This window comes from Scardinius erythrophthalmus (genome assembly GCF_964197995.2).
Source record: "Scardinius erythrophthalmus genome assembly, chromosome: 4".
NCBI classification, from domain to species: domain Eukaryota; kingdom Metazoa; phylum Chordata; class Actinopteri; order Cypriniformes; family Leuciscidae; genus Scardinius; species Scardinius erythrophthalmus.
The window spans coordinates 4,266,238-4,291,615 of record NC_138224.1 but is presented as its reverse complement, the minus strand read 5'-3'; the positions used below and the strand labels follow the sequence as shown (position 1 = coordinate 4,291,615).

The 25,378-nt window shown below is 39.2% G+C and overlaps 1 protein-coding gene across 1 annotated transcript; it reads left to right on the top strand.

The window, feature by feature from the left end:
- Positions 1–2,118: 2,118 nt before the first annotated feature.
- LOC308689736 (B-cell receptor CD22-like) lies at positions 2,119–17,149 on the top strand. The gene is made up of 8 exons (XM_081363615.1): positions 2,119–2,166; positions 2,820–2,883; positions 3,011–3,379; positions 3,799–4,122; positions 4,214–4,480; positions 5,249–5,515; positions 14,087–14,353; positions 15,116–17,149. The coding sequence occupies exons 2-8, from the start codon at positions 2,835–2,837 to the stop codon at positions 15,139–15,141; spliced, it is 1,569 nt and encodes a 522-aa protein (XP_081219741.1). The 5' UTR covers positions 2,119–2,166; positions 2,820–2,834; the 3' UTR covers positions 15,142–17,149.
- Positions 17,150–25,378: the final 8,229 nt, after the last annotated feature.

Sequence of the window (25,378 nt, the reverse complement as noted above, 5' to 3'; positions counted from 1 at the left end):
AAAATACAAATTTGAACTAATTTAAAATGCTAAACAAAAAAGTTAAATAAAAAAGTATCCTTTCATAATTTTTGGACAAATATCTTTTGATTATTGAAGGTTTTATTTTTCATTATGAAGGTTTTAAAACTGCTGTGAGTTAAATGAATGAACACCTTTGTGCTTTTAAAAAAAAAGTGAACAAACATGTTACAATGTTTACATGGTAGAGAATGACTGGTAGGCTTCTGTTTTATTAGTTCTTGACACAAATTTCACGATTTCAATTCATAAGCTTCAACACTGTAATTAGATTAGTATTAGTATAGAAAAGTATTTTTGAAGTGCATTTGAACTTTATCCTGATCTTCATCTGTCTGTCTGTAACCTTGCTAACAGCATTAGACCCAACACTGATTATGCCACTATAATTGCTGTTTAAATCAATTCATGCTATGTCTGAGCTGCATTAAATCCAAAGATGTATTTTGTTGATTTGATCTCATTTGATTGGTAGTCCTACAGTGTCTTTTTTATTCCGAATTTCCTGATTAAAATGAAACAATCTGACATAAAAGGACACAGATGCTAGCTTTATTGCTCAGTGTTATTTCAGGGTTTTGATTTTATTTTATTTGTATTATATAACCTGTATTTTATTGTATTATAATGACTATTTAATATTACCTATAAACTTTGACTTGGCTAGGCATATTCATATTAATTGTTCTAGAAACCTCAAAGCATATTTTATGTTTGTGTATTTTGTGCTACTCCAAAATGATGTTCTAGTTGAGGTCATTTTTAGTGTAGGTAGGGCCCCGACATAAACTCAAGCCCAGAGGCCCCAGACCCCTCAGTCCTGCCCGATTGCATTTATTTGTGCTACTGTTTGTAATTTGGTCATTTGTTGTTTTATTACTGACTGTAGAAAAGCTCCTTATCGTTGAGCCCTGTAAATAAAGCAGAATCCCTTTCAAGACCTGCCTCTTTTGTTCTAAAATAAAGTTTTGTTACAGGGAAAAAATAAAATAATGTTAAAACTCAGGGCCCACCGGGAATTTCACTTGGCCCACCTTATATCTCAAAGCTGGAGCCGGGACTGTGATCAGTTCACGTGCCACGATCTGTCACGTCACATTTAGGAGAGATAAAAAGATATTTATTGTTTGAATTTCATAATAAAATTGATAGAATTAGAAAGCTGAGACTGTTTCATATCATATAAACCTGTTCTGTCTTGTCTGTTCGGTGTCAATGTTCTCTTTGCTTCGCGATTTTTCACTGTGTGATAAAATGGGCGTGCCGTGAGAGCGTGTCAGTGTCAATTGCGTGAATCTCATGTTGAATGCGTGAGAGTTGTCAGCTCTGCAAGTTATCTTCTGAGCTATTCTGAGATGTGCCTGAAGACCGCATTATTTTGTTTCATATTTAATAGTTTTCCATTATGATCGCTGTTGATGAGATTAATATGATCGAGATTCACTAATGCGTACATGAGCGTGGCAGAACTGACTCCTCCCCCCATCAAGACCACTGTTAATATAGGCAAAATAAAATATTATATTATATAAAATATTATTAACTCATTTTATTTTTAAGGTTCTTAATGACAAATTTTTTGATGAAAGTGACACTGAGAGTAATTAATATTTCATTGGTGGAATTGGAAACAAGCTTCCATACATTTGATCATCAGTGTCAGAATTAGAGAAACAAACATGAAACAAAACAGCAGTATTTGCTGAAATCTGTTCTGCTTTAGGTTTCACTCAGTATCTTGGGTAGGAAAGAATCTGCAAGCTATTTAGTCCTGAATTTCCCATGTTTCTTACTGTAATAATATAATAGCCAACCTTAAAAAGTAAGAAACACAAAGAAATGAAATGTTAATGTTTCCTTAACAGATTGCGTTTTAAATGTGATTCAACACTTATTCCTGAATAATATTTAGTAATTATTAAGCGTTACTGGATCTCACAAGATGTTTCAAGTAAATATAAAGAAAAGATTTTTTGAATATTATTCAATAAGCTTCATACTGATTAGCATATATTACTCAGTCAGGCTATAGTTATTTAGTTCGGCCTGAAAGGGGAAGTGGTAAAACTCTAATAGAAGTAAAGACGTGTTGTTTTCACACACAGATCTCCCTCAGAGTCACAGTCGCTCTTTCACTCTTCTCCGGTAAGTCATTTACACACAACACACTAAATCTTCTGTCATTTAGAGATTTTCAGTCTTTTGACAATCAGGTTGTAAAACTTGTTCAAAATGAAAGTGATTTAGAGTTTTGATTCAGAAAAAATTATTTGTTGAATTTAATAAAAAAAAATTATCATAAGTGGTTGCACACAATTAATTTTAGCTACATTTAAACAAATGCATTAAGTTGAAATAAAATTAAGTTCAACTTAATGCATTTGTTTAAATGTAGCTAAAATCAATTGTGTACAACCACTTACGAAATTCTTTTTTAATTAAATTCAACGAATCATCGTGACATTTCTCTCATTAATGAAAAATAGTTTTTGGATTTATAAATAGTGTTTACACCAAAGTTTAAAAAGGAAATAACTGCTGTGAAGTTTATACACTCTTAAAAATAAAGGCGATTTTTCACAGCGATTCCATAGAAGAACAATTTATGGAAACTTTCAGGGAACACTTCCTAAAAGAACCATTTTTTCTTAATATGAAGAACCTTTTAATAATCTAAAGAACATTGTTTTTTCACTATAAAGAAGCTTTTATGGAATGGACAGATTCAATGGATGTTAAAGGTTCTTCAGTTTATTTTTAAGAGTGTATATGATTGTGTTTGTATTTTCTGTTGTAAGGTGGAGTGAATGTAAATGATGGAAATATCTGTGACGTTCCTCCTCACTGGATGTCTGATACAAGGTTTCATTCTTATAGATTATTCCTCTGCTGAATTAATATTCTGAGATAATTTCCATATGAATAAGTGCAGCAGTTTATTCTGCATATAAACTCTGTGTGATCAGTTCCTCTTGTCTGTGTGTTTTAGGAGTGTTATGTGTTTTTAATATCAGTCTGCCGAATAAAGTAGAAGCTCTACAAGGATCCTGTGTTTTCATACCCTGCACATTTGATATTGATGATGAATATGTAACAGAACTCACTGAAGATTCAAAGAGAATATGGCAAAAAGACAGAAACACTAACCCTCTCACTGTAGTGTTTGACTCCAGTAGCCCTGACACTGGACTATTAAAAGGAGAAATATTTGGCACTCCTACAGAGAAAAACTGCACCACCCGCTTCGATAATGTCCATCAGATTGATAATGGGTTGTATTTCTTCAGAGTTGAAAGCAGCGGAAAACTGAAATATAGCTACTACAAACCTGAATACAAAGTTGAAATTGCTGTCATAGGTGAGTGTCATATTGTTCATGCTGCTTCTATATTAATGTAAGTGTGGCATTAGTAACTGTGATTGTGCGAAGCTTCTGGTGACACCAGTTATTAACTTGTACAAAAACTGTTATGCTGCTTTATATTGCAAACTAATAATTGTTATCATATTATTTTGATTTATTATCATAAACACTGGTTTGTAGTGCAAATAGTTTTACCAGTTACTGCAGTTATTCTTCTAATCATTTACTAATATGCGGCTTATGAATCAGAAGTCTCGCACATTCACAGAAAATACCTTATGTCTGCGATGCAAAATGAGTTGGATAATGTTACTGGACATAAATAATAAATAAATCAACTACTGTACAATATGTGCCTTCATTATTGGATATGATAATCCTATAATGTTTGACTGTATCTCTATGTGTTGTAGAGTCTCCACCCGAACCCACAGTGAGTCTGTTTAAGGATCAGCAGAAGGTGAAGGAGGTGACGGAGGGAAGCTCTGTGATTCTGCGCTGCTCGACTAAGATCTTCTGTTCCTCTCCAGCAAATCTCACATGGAGCTCGTCTCCTGAACACCTCCTCAACGAGAGAGTCACACAACAGCAGCGTCAGGAGCAAACTGAGCTCATCTCTGATCTGATCTTCACTGTAACTCACCGTCATCATTTAGCCAATTTCACCTGCACTGTAACACACCAGCTTCAGGAGCAGATCACAAAACACAACAAGTCCCGTACGCTACGTGTTCAGTGTAAGACGTATTTCAATCAATTCTGACTGATTATCTAGAATTAGAGCTGTACATCGTAACATAATTGTTGAATGTTTTTCTCCTCCATTAGATGCTCCTAAAAACACATCTGCGCATGTAAGTGCATCTGGTTTTGTTCTGGAGGGCCGTTCAGTGACTCTGAGCTGCAGCAGTGATGCAAACCCACCAGTGCTCAACTACACCTGGTACAGAGACACTGAAGAACCACTGAAACCAGTGCAGAGCGGACAGAACCTGACCATCAGCAACACCGACCCGACACACAGCGGACGATACGTCTGTACAGCTCAGAACGAACACGGTGCTCAGAACGCATCAGTGATGCTGGACGTCCAGTGTGAGTATCAAGAGGCTCTTCTAATTTACTCACAGTCATTACAATATCAGACTTCAGATTTCAGACTTTATACACACATATATACTAGAAGTATAAAATATTGCATATCATTTATTTTATATGCAGAGAAAGAGAGAGAGAGGGATAGTGTAAATAAATACACAAAATATAAATTATACATATTATATTAAACTCATTTTTTATATATTTTTTAAATATAAAAACTTCACTTTAAATATTTGAAAGTAAAGATACAGTGAAGGTTTTATATCACAGTTTTTTTATACATACATTTTAATGTTAATGTCAACAATAAAAGTATTTAATGCATAAAATACAATATTAAATAATGTTATTATATATATATTTATATTTATTATTATTTTTTTAAACATAATATATAAAACCTTCACTGTTAATTAATTTAATTCCAAATATTTAAGGTCAGTTGTTTTGCACAGAGTAGCATTATCAACCGTTAATATAAATGATTTTCGCTTAAACAGTTGTTTCAAGCTTTACTGTAAATGTACAATGAACGACAAGAACTAAATGCAAATATAATAAACATGACTTTGTAGTTATTTAACCTGCTGATAGTGGACCCTTTTTACATGGATGAGAAAATGTGTACTTTTTAAAAAGCATTTTTATTTGTCACTAATTCCTTCCCATACTTACATTAGTGTTATTTATTAGCATTAATGACTTTACAATTATAAAAAAAAAAAAATAAATGATAGCCTACATTTTTTTCATCTCCATTAGATGCTCCTAAAAACACATCCGCGCATGTAAATGCATCTGGTTTTGTTCTGGAGGGACGTTCAGTGACTCTGAGCTGCAGCAGTGATGCAAACCCACCGGTGCTCAACTACACCTGGTACAGAGACACTGAAGAACCACTGAAACCAGTGCAGAGTGGACAGAACCTGACCATCAGCAACACCGACCCGACACACAGCGGACGATACGTCTGTACAGCTCAGAACGAACACGGCGCTCAGAACGCATCAGTGATGCTGGACGTCCAGTGTGAGTATCAAGAGGTTCTTCTAATTTACTCACAGTCATTACTATATCAGACTTCAGATTTCAGACTTTATACACACATATATACTACAAGTATAAAATATTGCATATAATTTATTTTATATGCAGAGAAAGAGAGAGAAGAATAGTGTAAATAAATACACAAAATATAAATTATACATATTATATTAAAATAATTTTATATATATTTTTAAATATAAAAACAATAACTATAAAAACAACCGCTACTATAAATGATCTTTGCTTAAACAGTTTTTTCAACCTTTACTAGGCTTGTAAATGTACAGTGAACGACAAGAACTAAATGCAAATATAATAAACATGACTTTGTAGTCATTTAACCTGCTAACAGCGGACCCTTTTTACATGGATGAGAAAATGTGTACGATTTAAAAGGGGTGGTATAATGCCCTTTTCACAAGATGTAAATAAATCTCTGATGTCCCCAGAGTGTGTATTTGAAGTTTTAGCTCAAAATACCCCACAGATATTTTTATATAGCATGTTAAAATTATCAATTTTTGAGGGTGAGCAAAAACGCACCGTTTTGTGTCTGTTCCTTTAAATGCAAATGAGCTGCTAATCCTGGCACAGGGGGAAACTTAGGCTAATCGAGGATGGTCACCCTGTCAGCAGAACATGCACAAGAAAAAGTCGCTGCAATAGAAACACTTTAGATCTGCCGAGTCGTGTTGTGTGACCATTAACTGTTGTACAGTGAACGCAAGGCAAGTTAACTTTGACCTCAATCCCAAAACTACGTCTGGGAAATAAATGGGCATAAAATGTTGTTTTAAGTTGAACTATTTTATATCAATCACTTGAAATAAACGTGAAGCTTTCGAAAAGTTAAAGAAAAGTTCGCAGCAAGTGGCTTTGAGCCAAAGACGAACGAACAAGTTCAAACAAGACTATTAAGAGTTACACTTAAGGGATAATAATTTATATTCATTATACACTTATTTTTTACCACATAATTACAGGGACATTGAATTGAGATTAATGTTTTAAATCTTACCTGTTTATAAATCCATTATGTACAGCGTACAAAACGATACTAGGTTACTTGCGTAACCCCGGTTCTCTCTAGAAGAGGGAACGAGTATTTTGTGTAAGCTAGCTTACGATACGGGAAAAGTCATCTTTTTCTCGAGATACTGAAGCCAAAAAATTATCCTAATTTTTCATATATTGTCAACGCAGTGCAGCAGGCAGCTCAGCAGAGCTAGAGCGGGCAATACTGCGCACTCATTGGCTGCCGCGCGGCAACTGCTTAAGCCTACCAGTGAGCCCCGCGTGACGTCACGCCCAATGAGGGGCCCGCCATAAGGGGCGGCGTCAGAGCTTATATAAGGAGGGCTCGGAGGCTTAAATCTCTGGTTTCTGTCGAATAAAGCGACATGAGCTCGAGGCGTGAGCACGGCAGGGAACGCAAATACTCGTTCCCTCTTCTAGAGAGAACCGGGGTTACGCAAGTAACCTAGTATCGTTCTCTTACGAGAGGTTCTCTCGTATTTGCGTAAGCTAGCTTACGCTACAGGAACCCTATTGTCAACGCCGTGCGCGCCTTACATCCACATCACATTCCCGGAGCCCGGGAAGCATAAGTGGAAAAAACGGGTGGCCAGCGGGGCGGGCCAGCACACGTTCAGAAGCACTGATAGGGAAGAAAGAACGGCGCAGCCGGTCTAATATATGTCTGACATTCCCCAGTGCAGCTCAACCAGGAGAGCTAAATCGAGTGGCTAGCCTGTGCACACATGAACAGGGCATATACTCGACTAGACTGACAAAAGTTTAGCCTGCAAGGCGGGAACTTCCAGGTTATAGAACCTAACAAATGTAGAGGGGGAGGCCCAGCCTGCCGCCATACAAATGTCCTGAATGGAAATTCCTCTGGACCATGCCCACGACGAGGCCATGCCTCTGGTGGAATGAGCCCGTATGCCCAAGGGGCATTGCAGGTCTTTGGACGCATAAGCAGTAGCAATAGCGTCCACTATCCATCTGGATAGCGTCTGTTTCGAGGCGGCGGAACCCTTGGTGCGCCCTCCGAACGAAACAAAGAGCTGCTCCGAAAGCCTGAAGGTGGCGGAGCATGTGACGTAATGCCTTAGAGCCCTAACAGGGCAAAGAAGACCTGAAAGGGAAATAATTTGAGCTCTAAACGGAGTACCCAACACCTTGGGGACATAACCGTGCTTTGGTTTGAGAATGACTAATGAGTCATTAGGTCCAAACTCAAGACACGTAGCGCTCACTGATAGCGCGTGTAAGTCACCCACGCGTTTTACTGAAGCCAGGGCTAACAGAAAAACAGTTTTGAACGTCAGGTATTTCAACTCCGCCAAGTCTAGGGGCCTCTAGGACCAAAGACAAATCCCAAATGGGCACTGAAGGCGGCCGTGGAGGATTCAGCCTCCTGGCCCCTCGTAGGAAGCGGGTAATGAGCTCATTTCTTCCCAGTGCGCGGCCGCGCGCCGAGTCGGCGAGCGCAGCAATCGCCGCAACATAAACCTTGGAAGGGGTAATTAACACGATTGCGCAGTCCAGAGCCCCCTCGACGTGGCGGCTCTATGCGTCTAAATGGTCGGTGTTTAACAATTGGTGTGCGGGTAAGAGCTTGAATGCTCAATCTTGTGGAGTTCCACAGGGCTAGAACTACCTCCAAGAGCTTCTGGACGCGGGCAGGTCCCCTTCCACGCTGAAGCACACCAATTCCACCTTCCACATCCCCTTCCACCCGCACACCAATTGTTAAACACCGACCATTTAGACGCATAGAGCCGCCTCGTCGAGGGGGCTCTGGACTGCGCAATCGTGTTAATTACCCCTTCTGGCAGATCAACGAATATCCGTTGAATACTCACGCATGCAGAGACCAATGCTCTGGGTGGGGATGTAGAATTGAGCCCCGGGCTTGAGAGAGAAGGTCTCTCCTCACCGGGATTGACCACGGGGCTGTATCTGACAGCGCCGTCAGCTCTGGGAACCAAAACTGGTTCTCCCAGCGCGGGGCTATGAGGAGCACCGCGGAGCGTGCCTCCCTGATCTTCGCTATCACTTGCGGCAGCATCGAGATCGGGGGAAACGCGTACAGCGGGCAGCTGGGCCAAACTTGGGCCAGCGCGTCCTCGCTTTTTGAGAAGAACCTCTGGCACTGAGCATTCTCGCTCGTGGCAAAATGGTCGATTTCTGCTTTGCCAAAACTACGCCACAGCATTTGTACTGTCTGGCTGTGTAGAGCCCATTCCCCGGGGGGAACGCTGTCTCTGGACAGCCTGTCTGGTCCGTCGTTCAGGCGACCGGGCACGTGCGCGGCTCTCAGCGAGCGCAACGGTCCCTGGGCCCAGATCAGAAGACGCTCTGTCAGAGCGTGCAGAGTTCTGGATCTGGTTCCGCCCTGACGGTTCACATAAGACACCACTGACATGTTGTCCGTACGGACTAGCACGTGGTGCCCGTGCAGATACGGGAGAAAGTGTTTGAGCGCCTTCTCGACCGCTAGCATCTCCAAACAGTTTATGTGAAGGCTTTTCTCCTGGTCTGACCAGTGGCCGTCGACCGGTCTGCCCTCGTGAAACGCTCCCCAACCCGTGTTGGATGCGTCTGTTGAGATCAGTTTGCGGTGTGAGATCGCTCCCAGCGTAACTCCCTGTTGGTACCAGTCGGCTGCCAGCCAGGGCTGCAGGGCTGAAACACAACCCTGAGTCACTCTGATTCGGGCACAGCCTGAGACCCACGCTCTGCGGGGCGCTTTCGCATTCAGCCAGCATTGAAGCGGGCGCATTCGTAGCAGACCCAGCTGCAGAACTGCTGCAGCTGATGCCATATGGCCCAACATCCTCTGAAACGTTCTCAGGGGGAAACACCTGTCTTTTTGAAAAGACGCGGTGAGGAGTCGAATACAGCGCGCGCGCTGTGTCGACAGCCTGGCCGTCATGGCCACCGAGTCCAGTTCTAATCCCAGAAAGGATATTGACTGGCTGGGGGTTAGCGTGCTCTTGGCCCAGTTCACAGAAAGACCCAGGCTTTCTAAATGACTGAGAAGCGTCATCTTGTGGGAAGTGAGCTCTTCCTCTGACTGCGCTATAATGAGCCAATCGTCCAGATAGTTCAGAATTCGCATCCCCTGTGATCTCAGGGGAGCGAGCGCCGTATCCATGCACTTCGTAAATGTACGGGGTGCCAGGGATAGACCGAACGGAAGGACGGTGTATTGATATACCTGGCCGTCGAAGGCGAATCTCAAGAATGGCCTGTGACGGGGTATAATCTGAATCTGAAAATATGCGTCTTTCAGATCGAGAGAGATAAACCAGTCCCTCGGGCGAATATGCGCGAGAATTTGTCTGGTAGTGAGCATCTTGAACGGCCGGCTCATGAGAGCTTTGTTCAAACATCTCAGATCTAATATAGGTCTTAGCGCTCCGTCCTTCTTGGGAACGAGGAAATAACGGCTGTAAAAGCCTGCCTCGGTTAAAGAAGGGTGAACTTTCTTTATAGCCCCTTTCTGCAACAGATTCGCTATCTCTGCATGAAGCAGATGAGCTGCCTCTGCATTCACCTTCGTCTCGACGCGTGCTCGAAAGCGCGGAGGACGGCGGCGGAACTGAAGCGAGTAGCCCTGTATTATAGTGCTCAGTACCCAATTCGACACGCCCGGAATAGCTTTCCATGCAGCCGCACTCATAGCTAGGGGTCGAATGGCCTCCGGGTCTCGCCCGCTGCTCTGCGCGGGGCAAGAGACCCGAAACGGCAGCAGCGCGAGCGCGCTGTCGGTGTTGGGGAGCGGGGGCTCGCTGATAATGACGACCGGCTGAGCGGTGCTCACTGACACGGTCTCTAGCTTGGGGGTGTTTACAGGCGAGTGTGAGTGCTGAGAAGCGGGCACAGGACTCTTTATTAGCACACCGCCGATGGCATGGGGCTTTATGAGATCTGAACCCCGAGCATGTGAGACAGAGTGGGCAGTGTGTAGGGGTGAACACTGGGGCGTGGGCACATTTCCTACATTTAACACTCGAGCGGCAGACGCGCGCTTTATGTGAGTGTGCTCTGTGGGACACACGGGGGTGATCGTGCTTGTGTAGACATGAACACGGGGACGTGGGCATATTTACTACACTCATAACACTGCCGGCATGGGCCGGATGACCAGACATTGAGCTCTTTTTGCGAATTATCTGGGTCGCCGTAAAAACGGCGTTTGTGTGCAGGCGAGCGAGTTGAGAAACTGTCTCGTTGGCTGCGGAAAACACTACTGCAGAAGCCTTGAATAAGGGGACTGGCAGAGGGAGGCAGAAGAGTTTGGACGGTGGTCCGGCCGCGGCGGGACTCAGCCGTCTTTGCCCCCAGCGCGTGCTAGGAGGACTTCGCAGGCTCCGGTTTCAGTGAAAATTTAGGCCGGGGACCCCGTGGGGCCGGCGGCCTGTGCCGGCTGGATGACCGCGATCTCGGGCGGCCACGCTGCTGCGAAGGCGGAGGGTGAGATGAGCACTGGGTAGAGCTGCGTGCAGGAGGCTGTTTCTGCGAGCGGCCTGCAGCAGAGCTCGAGCGGCGGGGCAGGAACAGGTTCATGGCCTGTGAAGCTTTCTGGACCTCAGAAAAACGGTCCACTAGGCCGCTCACCGCCGGGCCGAAGAGGCCAGTGGGGGAGAGCGGGCCGTTAAGAAAAACGGACCGCTCTGCCTATCCCATGTCAGCCAACGTCAGCCAGAGGTGGCGCTCTGTGACGGTCAACGAAGCCATTGAACGCCCAATAGCCTGAGCTGCAATCTTCGTAGCGCGGAGGGAGAGATCAGTCGCGCTGCGCAGGTCTGTCAATGCGGTCTGATCCGGGCCCTTTTCATCCAGCTGACGAAGGAGGTCCGCCTGGAAAATTTGAAGGACCGCCATTGTATGCAGGGCTGAAGCGGCTTGACCAGCGGCGGAGAAGGCGCGGCTGACAAGGGCTGAAGTGGTCCTGCAGGCCTTTGACGGGAGGGCAGACTTTGAGCGCCATCTCGCGGATGGGGGGCAAAGGTGTGCTGCGACCGCCTGTTCGACGGGAGGGATGTTGATTTATCCCTTCTCCGCGGCTCCGTCCACGTGCGAGAGGGTCGCTGTGGCTGGAGAGCGAAGTCTGGCCGAAACTGGAGCGTCCCACGACTTAGAAAGCTCTGCGTGAAGCTCCGGTAGAAAGCCATAGTGAGGAGGCGGAGAAGCTCGGCGTCCACACTGGCATGGGTTCTCCCAGACTCGTGAGTAGAGGAAGCGACGGAGCAGTGAGAACCGGACCACCCTTCGCTGTCTGACGCCAGTAGAGAGCAGCTGTCCAGTAGCGCGTCATCTTCCGCTTCATCCCCTGAGGCGACGGCATCGCAGGCGGTAGCCGGCGGCTGCGCGTCGGGAAGCGGGGGCGGAGAAGGAGAGAGCGAGGCTCGCGGGAGGGCCTCCGGCGAAAGCCTGTCTCGCATCTCGGACTCCGGCGGTCTCTGAGAGCGGCGCTTTTTCTTGCGCGGCCCGGAGACTGGAGCGGGGTCAGCGTTGAACAAGGCGAGTCGAGCCCGCAGGGTCGACATCGGCAGTTCTTCGCAGAATTCACAGCCGCCTGAAGACATAGCAACGGCGGCGTGGTCACGTCCCAGGCAGAGAGCGCGGATCATATGGCGGTCTCCGTCGCTGAGGTGAGAGCGGCAGGAGCCGCAGGAATTGTGAGGCATTTTGCAACAAACGCCTCTGCTCTTTTAGTAGTGTCGCGTGAACGACAACACACACACACACTAGCAAGAAAAGGATATGTCGCCGGATAGCTGAGCTGGCACGGCAGGCTGAAGGCGGCGAGAATTCGTCCGGCTTCCTCAGGCGCTGTCCTAAGCTGGCTCGATGCTCTTTCGACGGCGGCGGCTTCTCTCGGAGAACAGCGATGCGAGCGCTTCGCTGAAGAGACAGAAATCAGAGATTTTAGCCTCCGAGCCCTCCTTATATACGCTCTGACGCCGCCCCTTATGGCGGGCCCCTCATTGGGCGTGACGTCACGCGGGGCTCACTGGTAGGCTTAAGCAGTTGCCGCGCGGCAGCCAATGAGCGCGCAGTATTGCCCGCTCTAGCTCTGCTGAGCTGCCTGCTGCACTGGGTTGACAATATATGAAAAATTAGGATAATTTTTTGGCTTCAGTATCTCGAGAAAAAGATGACTTTTCCCATAGCGTAAGCTAGCTTACGCAAATACGAGAGAACCTCTCGTAAGAGAACAATCGTTCAGACAAGATGATCACAACAATATTATCAAACTCTGTAAACAATAAATCAACTCTGATTTAATTTTCAATACAATTAAAAACGGAGACGCAAGACGGCAAGTTGTATTTGAATGAAGCGAGAGAGCGCGTCCATTGTGATACATGGTGTAACGTCTGTCAGAGAGTTTGAAGTTTGCCCAGATGAAGAATACAAGACAGTGCAAATGAACTGTTAGTTCCACGAGACTTTTATTGATGTTTTCTCTCAGTTTAGCACACTCTTCACATACATGTCGAAGAGCGAATGTTAAAAGGGAAAAGAAAACACTCTAAAACACGCTACAAATCAAAGTGGAAGTAAACACATTATAATAAAACAACGGTCAGCGGTAGAGCAGTCATCTTCCTCTTTGCGTGAACAATCTCACTCTCACTGTGCGTGGGCGCTTACATAAAAATAGCATGCATACAATAACGTACGCCATAGAAGTTATCTTAAAGGCACATCCACATTCATGTCATGAACACTTACTTAACACTAGGTGGCCGTTACAATGGATGTGCGCGGTGTTATAATGCGTTGCTATTGACGACCGTCATTATAAGGAGAAAGGAAATGCTTTAAAAAGTGCATAGAACTGCTTGTTTTATTTGTTGTTTGTTGATTTTCAAATATAAAACTTGTTGAAATGTCTTCAGTGTGATCATCAACTCTTTTTGAACACTTTCATCTCGTTTTAACAAAACCGTGATAACATTGATAATCGCGATAATTTTGGTCACTATAATCGTGATATTAAATTTTCATACCGTCCCATCCCTACATAAAATACAATATTAAAGAATGTTATTTTATATATAGCCTTTATATATATATATATATATATATATATATATATATATATACACACACACACACACGGACACATATTAATATTAAACATATTATATAAAACCTTCACTGTTACATACTTTAATTCCAAATATTTAAGGTCAATTGTTTTGCACAGAGTAGCATTATCAACCGCTACTATAAATGATCTTCACTTAAACAGTTTTTTCAATCTTTACTAGGCTTGTAAATGTACAGTGAACGACAAGAACTAAATGCAAATATAATAAACATGACTTTGTAGTCATTTAACCTGCTGACAGCAGACCCTTTTTACATGGATGAGAAAATGTGTACTACTTAAAAAGCATTTGTATTTGTCACTAATTATTTCCCATACTTACATCAGTGTTATTTCATAGCATTAATCACCTTAAAAAAAAATAAACAAGAAAAATTATAATAATTGATGGCCTAAATGTTTTTCTCCTTCATTAGATGCGCCTAAAAACACATCTGCGCATGTAAGTGCATCTGGTTTTGTTCTGGAGGGCCGTTCAGTGACTCTGAGCTGCAGCAGTGATGCAAACCCACCGGTGATCAACTACACCTGGTACAGAGACACTGAAGAACCACTGAAAGTAGTGCAGAGCGGACAGAACCTGACCATCAGCAACACCGACCCGACACACAGCGGACGATACGTCTGTACAGCTCAGAACGAACACGGCGCTCAGAACGCATCAGTGATGCTGGACGTCCAGTGTGAGTATCAAGAGGCTCTTCTAATTTACTCACAGTCATTACTATATCAGACTTCAGATTTCAGACTTTATACACACATATATACTAGAAGTATAAAATATTGCATATCATTTATTTTTTAATGCAGAGAAAGAGAGAGAGGAATAGTGTAAATAAATACACAAAATATATATTATACATATTATATTAAAATTATTTTATATATATTTTTAAATATAAAAACTTCACTTTAAATATTTGAAAGTAAAGATACAGTGAAGGTTTTATATCAGTTTTTTTTACATACATAAATTGTAATGTAAATGTCAACAATAAAAGCATTTAATGCATAAAATACAATATTAAATAATGTTATTTTATATATATATATATATATATATATATATATATATATATATATATATATATATATATATATATATATATATATATATATATATATATACACACACACACACACGTACACATATTAATATTAAACATATTATATAAAACCTCCACTGTTACTTTAATTCCAAATATTTAAGGTCAATTGTTTTGGTGGAGTGCATTGTTTATGGTCATACAATAAACATGGATTGACAGGAAAAAGATGCCATTTCACCATAAAAGCATTATGTGATATATACTTTGTTTCACACAGTCACAATATGACTTTCAGCACTGAAAAGACACTTTTGTATGAGAAGCCACTGTCTGATCATCTAGAATTAGTGCTGTAAATCATAATGTAATTGCTTGATTGATTTTCTCTTCCTTTAGATGGACATGTACATCTGTGTCTGTAAACGCAGCTGGTTTTGTAGGAGGGCCGTTCAGTGACTCAGAGCTGCAGAAGTGACTACGCTTACATGTGCACCAATAATGCGATTATTTCTAATAATCAAGTCTTAAACGCAGTAAGATGTTTACATGACACGAGCAGAACTCTTCACTTACAGTTTACATGCAATTTTTTATTATTCTGATTATTCACTAATAAGTATGGTAATAACAAACTCAGATAGGCATACAGTATGAATGTTTTAATCTACTCATATCAAATTCATAATACATTTTTAAGGAGGCACTAGATATTATTCAGTGCCATGATGTATATTGCATTGCCGGTGTTACGCCGAATTCTGTGACCCACCAAATTCTGTGACCCTAGTAGGCGCTGTATTGTGCTAAACCAACCTACTCCTAATCCCAATCCTAATCTTAACCCTACCATCACTAAGGCGCCTACTAGAGTCACAGAATTCGGCACTACACCGGGTTTGCCTACACTGCCGTCGCGTTCGTCTGGATGAAGATACGGAGCAGAGACTGCGCAGCGAGTTGTGTTGACAGTTTAGTGATTTGGAGAAGAGAAAACTTCAGAAAAATATCACGGAGTTCATTCATGAAGTTGTGTGAACAACACACGGCATCCGTGTAGAACCGAGCACTGAGATTAAGGTGTTTAAATTCATGTTTATTGCGTTTAATGCAAATATGGTTACTACGATTATAAGCTTAATCGTATTAGTTTCATCAAAGTATTGCATTTACATGAGGTAAAGTTTAATCGCAATATTGCCAAAATCCCATTATAATCGCATTATGAGGGTGCATGTAAACGTACTCAGTGATGCAAACCCACCGGTGCTCAACTACACCTGGTACAGAGACACTGAAGAACCACTGAAACCAGTGCAGAGCGGACAGAACCTGACCATCAGCAACACCGACCCGACACACAGCGGACGATCCATCTGTACAGCTCAGAACCACAATCATTACATATTGGACTCGAGTATTTATACCACAATATAGTGTATTTATATTGTGAAAATGTTTGATGGAGAATTTTTTGTAATGAAAGTGTTAGGATAGATTTTGCTTAATTTTTTTGCTTAGTTTTGCTTAATTCCTATTTATTTTATGCTCTCAAAATAATTCTTGTCTGACATGCTCACATAAAAATGCTCTTCACATGATTTAACAATAAGTCTAGAATTTAATGATTAATTTGAGAATACTGTCAGGCAGTTGGGCCAGTTGAGCTCCTGACATCTGTAGCAATTCTAACACGTCTCAGTTTGTAAAAAAAGAAGTGAAACATTTACAGTATTAGAGTTACGATGGAACAGTAGAAGTTAACCAAGTGAGCATCTCGTAATGATGACTACAGACACAGATGCGTGAGTGTAGATTCAGTTTGAAGAGCCACTGAGGCTGAAGTGTGAAGCGTTTGCATATTCTTTCTTTTATTGTGGTAGCTTACTTACAACTACACATGCAAAGCTGTTTACTGCAATTAATCAATAATGAACATAATTCCTTGTTTGCATGTCATTCATTGTATGAAGTACTTATATATGACAGAATCTTCTACTTCAAAGTGCCATGGGAAGTGTAACTTCACTTAACATTTTCTTCTGTTGAAAAATTTTAATTCCCACTTTTAATAGTCATCATGCCCTTAATGATTTATGTAATCTTTTTGGATATCAGAAAGGCAGGTTTTTCCTAATATCAATCATCAAAACAGAACACAATTTACACAGAGAAAATTAGTTTGGTCCATAATTCATGACAGTCCAGATTCTATGAAGCTCTTGATTCTTCTTTGTACTTGTGACGTTTGTTAAAACTATAATTACAGGTAAGATCGGTGCTTATAGGACAGTGTACTACTGTATTTATATTTGTATCTGTATCTCTACTCTATCTCTGTATCTCTACATACTTTCTATGAAAAACAGCAGCCTAACTATTGTATAACTACATCTTGTTACTACAATAAAACATTATCAATTCTTGGTCATGACTGAGTAGTGTAAAAGCTTTCTAATTTATGTTGGTGCATGTCAGCGTAGTCTCTTTTCTAGTGGTGCAACGAATAACAAAACTCACGGTTTAGATCATATTATGGTTTTTGAGTCATGGATCAGATTTCAGATAACCCAAAAAAAAAAAAATAATGTAAATAAAATAATTACAAGTTAAATACAATATAACAAAGTTACAAATAAAGTAAGGTCCAACAGTAGCATTCAGGTACAGATATGTAATAACTTATATTATTTAAGCATGTTTTCAAAGTAGAAGTACTTGTGGCGTTTGTTAAAACTATAATTACAGGTAAGATCAGTGCTTATAGGACAATGTACTACTGTATCTCTATTTGTATCTGTATCTCTACTCTGTATTTCTACATACTTTCTATGAAAAATAGCAGCCTAACTATTGTATAACTACATCTTGTTACTACAATAAAACATGATCAATTCTTGTATGGTTGGTCATGACTGAGTAGTGTAAAAGCTTTCTAATTTATGTTGGTGCATGTCAGCGTTGTCTCTTTTCTAGTGGTGCAACGAATAACAAAACTCAGGGTTTGAATCATATTATGGTTTTTGAGTCACGGATCGGATTCAAATAACCAAAAAAAAAAAAAAATGCAAATAAACTAATTACAAGATAAATACAATATAACAAAGTTACAAATAAAGTAAGGTCCAACAGTAGTATTCAGGTAGCCTAGTAATACCAAACTCTGCTACTTTGCTTCGTAGACAGAGTCTGGCATGGCATAATTGAAAAGCGTTTTCTTTCTCTTTCAGCCACATCTAACACTGTAAACACATGTATGATGCGAAAACAAAACCATCGAGCGAAATACCGGAGTGAACATGGCTGTGAACGGCTTTTGCAGATTATGTGAAGTAAATCTACGCATTCCACGCTACAATCAGCGTCTACGTCACGGCTCTCAGCCCGCCCTCTGTTCGTTGATTGGCCGGCTGTTTTCAGACCGGAGGAAAACGGGGAAAACGGTCGCTATCTCAGACTGAGCACAGAAGCGAAATGAAATTGAGCGAAAGTACGAAGTCTGACTTAGTCAGGCTAGTATTCAGCTACAGATATGTAATAATTAAATGTAAAATAACACTGAAGTGTTAACTGTATTAAAAACAGATTCATCTTTGTTAAAGTACCCCTATTATGCTATTTTAAAGTTTCCTAATGTTGTTTTGGAGTCTCCTACATGCATCAAAGGTAAAAAAACTGTTTAATTTTCTCATAAAATACATTTGCACATCACCACATTTTCAATGATTCTCAAACGGCTCGTCAGATGAATCAATCGTGAGTTACTCTGCTCTGATTGGCCAGAGAGCTCAGTCTGTTGTGATTGGTTTACAGCGTACAGCGTGTGTGTCGAAAACAAAAATGCCCATTGCCATAACAACGTCAGCTCTGCATGTCCTGAGGCTTCCTACACCGTAAACTAAACACAGTAATGAACAATGACGTCGATTTTACCATATAAATCCGAGCGCGAGTGCAATGATGAAACACTGGAAGAACTAGTCATTCTACCCAAACCTCCATCGCAAGGACAACTCGAGCAGGACGTTTCTCAGTGATACACACTGAGCCGTTGATAATGATATAATAAAATACAAATTTTAACTAATTTAAAATGCTAAACAAAAAAGTTAAATAAAAAAGTATCCTTTCATAATTTTTGGACAAATATCTTTTGATTATTGAAGGTTTTATTTTTCATTATGAAGGTTTTAAAACTGCTGTGAGTTAAATGAACGAACACTTTTGTGCTTTTAAAAAAAAGTGAACAAACATGTTACAATGTTTACATGGTAGAGAATGACTGGTAGGCTTCTGTTTTATTAGTTCTTGACACAAATTTCACGATTTCAATTCATAAGCTTCAACACTGTAATTAGATTAGTATTAGTATAGAAAAGTATTTTTGAAGTGCATTTGAACTTTATCCTGATCTTCATCTGTCTGTCTGTAACCTTGCTAACAGCATTAAAACCAACACTGATTATGCCACTATAATTGCTGTTTAAATCAGTTCATGCTATGTCTGAGCTGCATTAAATCCAAAGATGTATTTTGTTGATTTGATCTCATTTGATTTGTAGTCCTACAGTGTCTTTTTTATTCCGAAATTCCTGATTAAACAATCTGACATAAAAGGACACAGATGCTAGCATTATTGCTCAGTGTTATTTCAGGGTTTTGATTTTATTTGATTTGTATTATATAACCTGTATTTTATTGTATTATAATGACTATTTAATATTACCTATAAACTTTGACTTGGCTACCCTTACAAAAAAAAAGAAGTTTATTCAAGTGTTCTATTAGTATACTTCTTTTAAACTAAAAATAAGAAAGTATACTTTCAGTCTACTTTTCATATACTTCTCAGAAATATACTTTATGTTCTTCTCAGAAATATACTTCAAATTGCACTTAAGTATACTTGACTTATACTGACAGAAAAGTCTAAGTATATTTAGCCTATACTTGTTGATCAAGATATACTTAAAAGTATAAAGTATTCTAAGTATTTTTGGCTTGTACTTGTGTTTACTATTTTTCATGAGGAGCTTATTAAATACTTTTTTAAAAACATAATATTACACACCGTCTTATAAACTAACATGTTCAGCTTTATATAGTAACAAAGTTTCAGGTGGAATAGCTTATAGAGTAAATAAAATGAGCATGGAAAATAAGTTTATTCAAGTATACTTCTTTTAAACTAAAAAGAAGAAAGCATACTTTTAGTCTACATTTTACATACTTCTCAAAAATATACTTAAATACACTTAAGTGTACTTGACTTATACTGAGAGAAAAGTCCAAGTATATTTAGCCTATACTTGTACTCAATCTTTTGATCAAGATATACTTAAAATTTTAATTATTCAAAGTATACTTGGCTTGTAGTTGTGTTAACTCTTTTGATCGAGTAGCCTATTAAATATACTTTTTTTACATCGTTTTTCATATACAGTCTTATGAAACTTTGTTTGAAAATATTGATTAAAGTGTTGCTATAAAACAGATATGTAAAACATAAAACAGAATCTCTGGATCAAAACACAGGAGAAGAAGCTGAAACATGTGATAGAAGATTGCTCACTCAAATGTAAAATAATGTGACATCAAACATTAAACAGCTTGTAAATCAAAACTGCTTAATGTTTCCAAATGAAATGAAGTGTAGGCCTAACCCATGAAGAGAAAACGACTGAAGCTTTGGGGGTGTTGGACTCGATCTACTCCACCTGTGTTTTGATCATCGTTCTTGATCTGATCAAGGCGTAGTCTTTGACAAAAATGTGATTTTTCTCAACTATTTTCTCAACATTTTAACAAAATGTTCCCTTTCTTTATGAAACTTACTGACATTTAAGTGTTGATAAAAAAGGATGAAGCTAATAAAATGTTTTTAAAATTAAAGTAGAATTAAAGGTATTTTTCAAGTATAAAAAATAACATTTGAACATAGTAGTATACTGCAGGCCTACTGCAACTGCAAAAATTGTATACAAATAGTAAACTGTAAGTATAATGTTAAGTTCACTTAAAGAAAACTTATAGAATAAAACTACTTAACTAGTAGTTTACTGAGAGTACATTAAAAGTAAACTTGTAGAATAAAACTACTAAACTAGTAGTTTACTGAGAGTACACTAAAAGAGTAAAAATAGCAAAAAGCTAGGAGTAATGTGATCTATAAATCTCCTTCAACGTCGCTGCACTGTCGGCATCATGTTAATCCCTCCTCAAACATTTATGATTGGTATGCCGGAAGTATATATACATGGTAAACTATAAGTATGATGTTAAGTTCACTTAAAGAATACTACTAGTTTAGTAGTTTTATACTACAAGTCTTCTTTTAATGTACTCTCAGTAAACTACTAGTTTAGTAGTTTTATACTACAAGTTTTCTTGAAGTGAACTTAACATTATACTTATAGTTTACCATTTATATATTATTTTTACTCTTTTAGTGTACTCTAAGTAAACTTGTAGTATAAAACTAATAAACTAATAGTTTACTGAGAGTACACTAAAAGAGTAAAAATAATATAGAAATGGTAAACTATAAGTATAATGTTAAGTTCACTTAAAGAAAACTTGTAGTATAAAACTACTAACCTAGTAGTTTACTGAGAGTACATTAAAAGAAAACTAGTTGTGCACTTAAAGTTTACTACTGTTACACTTACAGTACACTTAAACATATACTTTTATATACTTCAAGTGGGCCAATTTAGTCCCAAGCGGTATTAAAATAGTACACTTACAAGTTTACTTCTAGTACATATTGACATTAGTATACTTACTACATAAAGTATACTTAAAAATATACTTGAACATTACTCAAGTATACTTCATAAAATGAACTTGAAGTATACTTTTTTTTCGTAAGGGTAGGCATATTCATATTAATTGTTCTAGAAACCTCAAAGCATATTTTATGTTTGTGTATTTTGTGCTACTCCAAAATGATGTTCTAGTTGAGGTCATTTTTAGTGTAGGTAGGGCCCCGACATAAACTCAAGCCCAGAGGCCCCAGACCCCTCAGTCCTGCCCGATTGCATTTATTTGTGCTACTGTTTGTAATTTGGTCATTTGTTGTTTTATTACTGACTGTAGAAAAGCTCCTTAGCGTTGAGCCCTGTAAATAAAGCAGAATCCCTTTCAAGACCTGCCTCTTTTGTTCTAAAATAAAGTTTTGTTACAGGGAAAAAATAAATAATGTTAAAACTCAGGGCCCACCGGGAATTTCACTTGGCCCACCCCAGGAAACATTTGGACGTTTAATGACCGTTGAAAAGACGTCCGACAGAGACGTCCCGTAATGGTTGAAAAATAGTTCCAAAATGAAAGTTGAACCGACGTCTTTGACGTCATCTGGCCGTGAATTCCACGTCTTTTCTGGCCGTGAATTCCACGTCTCCTCTGCGCGTCCCTGGACGTCTAAATGCGTCGTCATGTGTTTAAATGTGTTGCTGCATAATTTAAGTGTATATATAAGCCTGCATATAAAATAATCACACACCTATTGTATAACATCGTGAAAGGCAATCAAGTCTTGAGGTTTACACATCTTGACAAAGGTTCTAAAAAGGTTCAAAATTGGCCCAGTCAGACCTGATCGTCAATAAAACGTTTTGATCACGTGTACATCAAAAACAATAACACATTATTTGTGGACATAAGCAAAAAAGAAGCATGTTCTGATTAAGCACAACATTGTATTGATCTTGAACAGCCAAAATTTCTCTCTATTTTTTTCAATGTGTAACATTTTTGTGAGCTTAGAATTATAAGGTTCCATCTCCACTTTTGGTCGAAATTGAGTTTTTGACAATCTGATCCATTAGGTGTTTATTAATGCCTGTGTGGTGTTATTTTTGTAAAAAAATATTTTGTTAGTAGTTATTAATAAAATAAAAAGGTTCCATCTCACAAAACATAAACCGAGTTTAAAAACTTTGATCCTCAATAAACTACAATAAACGGAGATAGAACCTTATACTTCTAAGCTCTCGATTTGTTAACCAAACTAAAATACCAATTGCAAAATACTGAATTATTATATAAAGATAGTTCACCCAAAAATGAAAATTATGTAATTTACTCACCAAATTCCAAACCTGTATGAGTTTCTTTCTTCTGCTGAACACCAAAGAAGATATTTTGAAGAATGTTTGTAACCAAGCAAATAGAGCATCCATTGACTACCATTATTGGAGAAAAAATGATTATGGTAGTTAAATGGGAAGCGACATCTGCTTGGTTACAAACATTCTTCCAAACATCTTTGTGTTTAGCATAACATAGAAAGGTATACAGGTTTGAAACATGAGGTTGAGTAAATGTTGACAATTTTCATTTTTGGGTGAACTATCCCTTAAACACATTGTTTGGCTCATTTGTTGTATCCCCCACCCCCAGCTCTTCCTGGAGCGTGTTTCAGGTGTTCTGCCATTGCTGCATTAGTTTCAGTGTCTGTAGCATGTGGGCTCCACCTCTTCACAGCATCTAAGGGAAGAGAATATATTTATTTTTAAAATAAATGAAAATTAAAAATTTGAGGTAAATGACATGCACTTATTTTCAAAATATTTTTATGGTCTTCAGCTAAATAAAAAAAAAAAAACATGGAACAAGATGAATGAATCATGAATGAAACATTAGAAAAAGGTAATCAACATGCATTACATTTTATTTTATTGTATAAAAGATGTTCTGCTTTAAATTGGTGTTAGATCAGTTGGGGCGGGGGGAACAGCATTTGTCCCCTGCCTCTTCAATACCACCGTGGTGCCCTTGAGAAAGACCCTTAACTAGGTGTGTAACAGTGAGAAAGTGAACAGGACATTTCTGATAAAGACAGGTGGGCTGTGATGTCCCCTAAATAGACATGTTTAGCTATTCTAAAATTACAAAATATTTTTAAAGCAGTTACTGAAAACATACATGTTCAAATCCAGCTAAACATTTCATTCTACTTCAGATCATTTACTTTCTGAAAGAAACTCTCAAAAGGCTACATTAATAATTTACAGTAATAACTTTGACTGTATCATTAAACATACTTTATACTATGGTATACCGTTGTATAAGTTCAAATTAACTTTTAGCCTACTAGCTAATTTTAGCCAAACTCAGTTAGCCAATTTCAGTTGACAATGTGGGCATCATTTCTTTCGGTTCATTCATGTCAAACAAGTAAAACTCTAGCACGTGAATCTAATAATACAAAATGTACGTACCCAACAGTAGATTTCTAAAAATATGGACCTCAATTCCTCCTCTCTTCGTGGTTGTTCAAACTTCAGTGTTCCGGAGTGAAGTCTATGGGGAAAACGCGTTAACATCTCGTGAGATAATCTAACCTATCGCGGGATTTGGTAATGTCGGGAGATCTTTTGTTACATCTTGGCAGCACAGTTTTGGACATAAATGGTGACCAGATATAATTCTGTTTTACATGTATATGCATACATTCCACATTTTTTGCAGTATTTACCATGCAAGGATTAAGCATAGCTTTTGCATATTTCACAAGGATTCCATGATGGAGGGTCATGATGGACTATAAATGCACGTGTAAAAGACGTCGCCAGGTGACGTCCTCTCACCCGATACACTATATTGAACTACACGTAGCTAAAAGTCAAAATAACAATTAAACATGCAACCCCAGAGAACTGTAGACATGTACAAATGTATCTGAATGCATTTTTAGGAAATGTTCTGTGTTACATATTTTTACCGATTTATGCCGTCATACCGCGACTATTTTTGGCCAGGGACACGACGTTGCCGTCGGACCAATGTTTGCTGGGACCTTATATCTCAAAGCTGGAGCCGGGACTGTGATCAGTTCAAGTGCCACGATCTGTCACGTCACATTTAGGAGAGATAAAACGATATTTATTGTTTGAATTTCATAATAAAATTGACCGAATTAGAAAGCTGAGACTGTTTCATATCATATAAACCTGCTCTGTCTTGTCTGTTGGTGTCAATGCTCACTTTGCTTCACGATTGTTCACTGCATGATAAAATGGGCGTGCCGTGAGAGCGTGTCAGTGTCAATTGCGTGAATCTCATGTTGAATGCGTGAGAGTTGTTATCTTCTGAGCTATTCTGAGATGTGCCTGAAGCCTGCAGTCTTTTGTTTCATATTTAATAGTTTTCCATTATGATCGCTGTTGATGAGATTAATATGATCGAGATTCATTAATGCGTACCTGAGAGTGGCAGAACTGACTCCTCCCCCCATCAAGACCACTGTTAATATAGGCAAAATAAAATATTATATTATATAAAATATTATTAACTCATTTTATTTTTAAGGTTCTTAATGACAAATTTTTTGATGAAAGTGACACTGAGAGTAATTAATATTTCATTGGTGGAATTGGAAACAAGCTTCCATACATTTGATCATCGGTGTCGGAATTAGAGAAACAAACATGATACAAAACAGCAGTATTTGCTGAAATCTGTTCTGCTTTAGGTTTCACTCAGTATCTTGGGTAGGAAAGAATCTGCAAGCTATTTAGTCCTGAATTTACCATGTTTCTTACTGTAATACTATAATAGCCAACCTTAAATAGTAAGAAACACAAAGAAATGAAATGTTAATGTTTCCTTAACAGATTGCGTTTTAAATGTGATTCAACACTTATTCCTGAATAATAT

What these genes read in the sequence shown, in the direction of transcription:
- LOC308689736 (XM_081363615.1), top strand. Translation starts at nt 2,835, where the DNA reads ATGATGGAAATATCTGTGACGTTCCTCCTCACTGGATGTCTGATACAA. An exon ending in AGTTGAAATTGCTGTCATAG is followed by an intron (nt 3,380 to 3,798) that starts GTGAGTGTCATA and finishes TATGTGTTGTAG; the next exon opens with AGTCTCCACCCGAACCCACA. An exon ending in CCGTACGCTACGTGTTCAGT is followed by an intron (nt 4,123 to 4,213) that starts GTAAGACGTATT and finishes CTCCTCCATTAG; the next exon opens with ATGCTCCTAAAAACACATCT.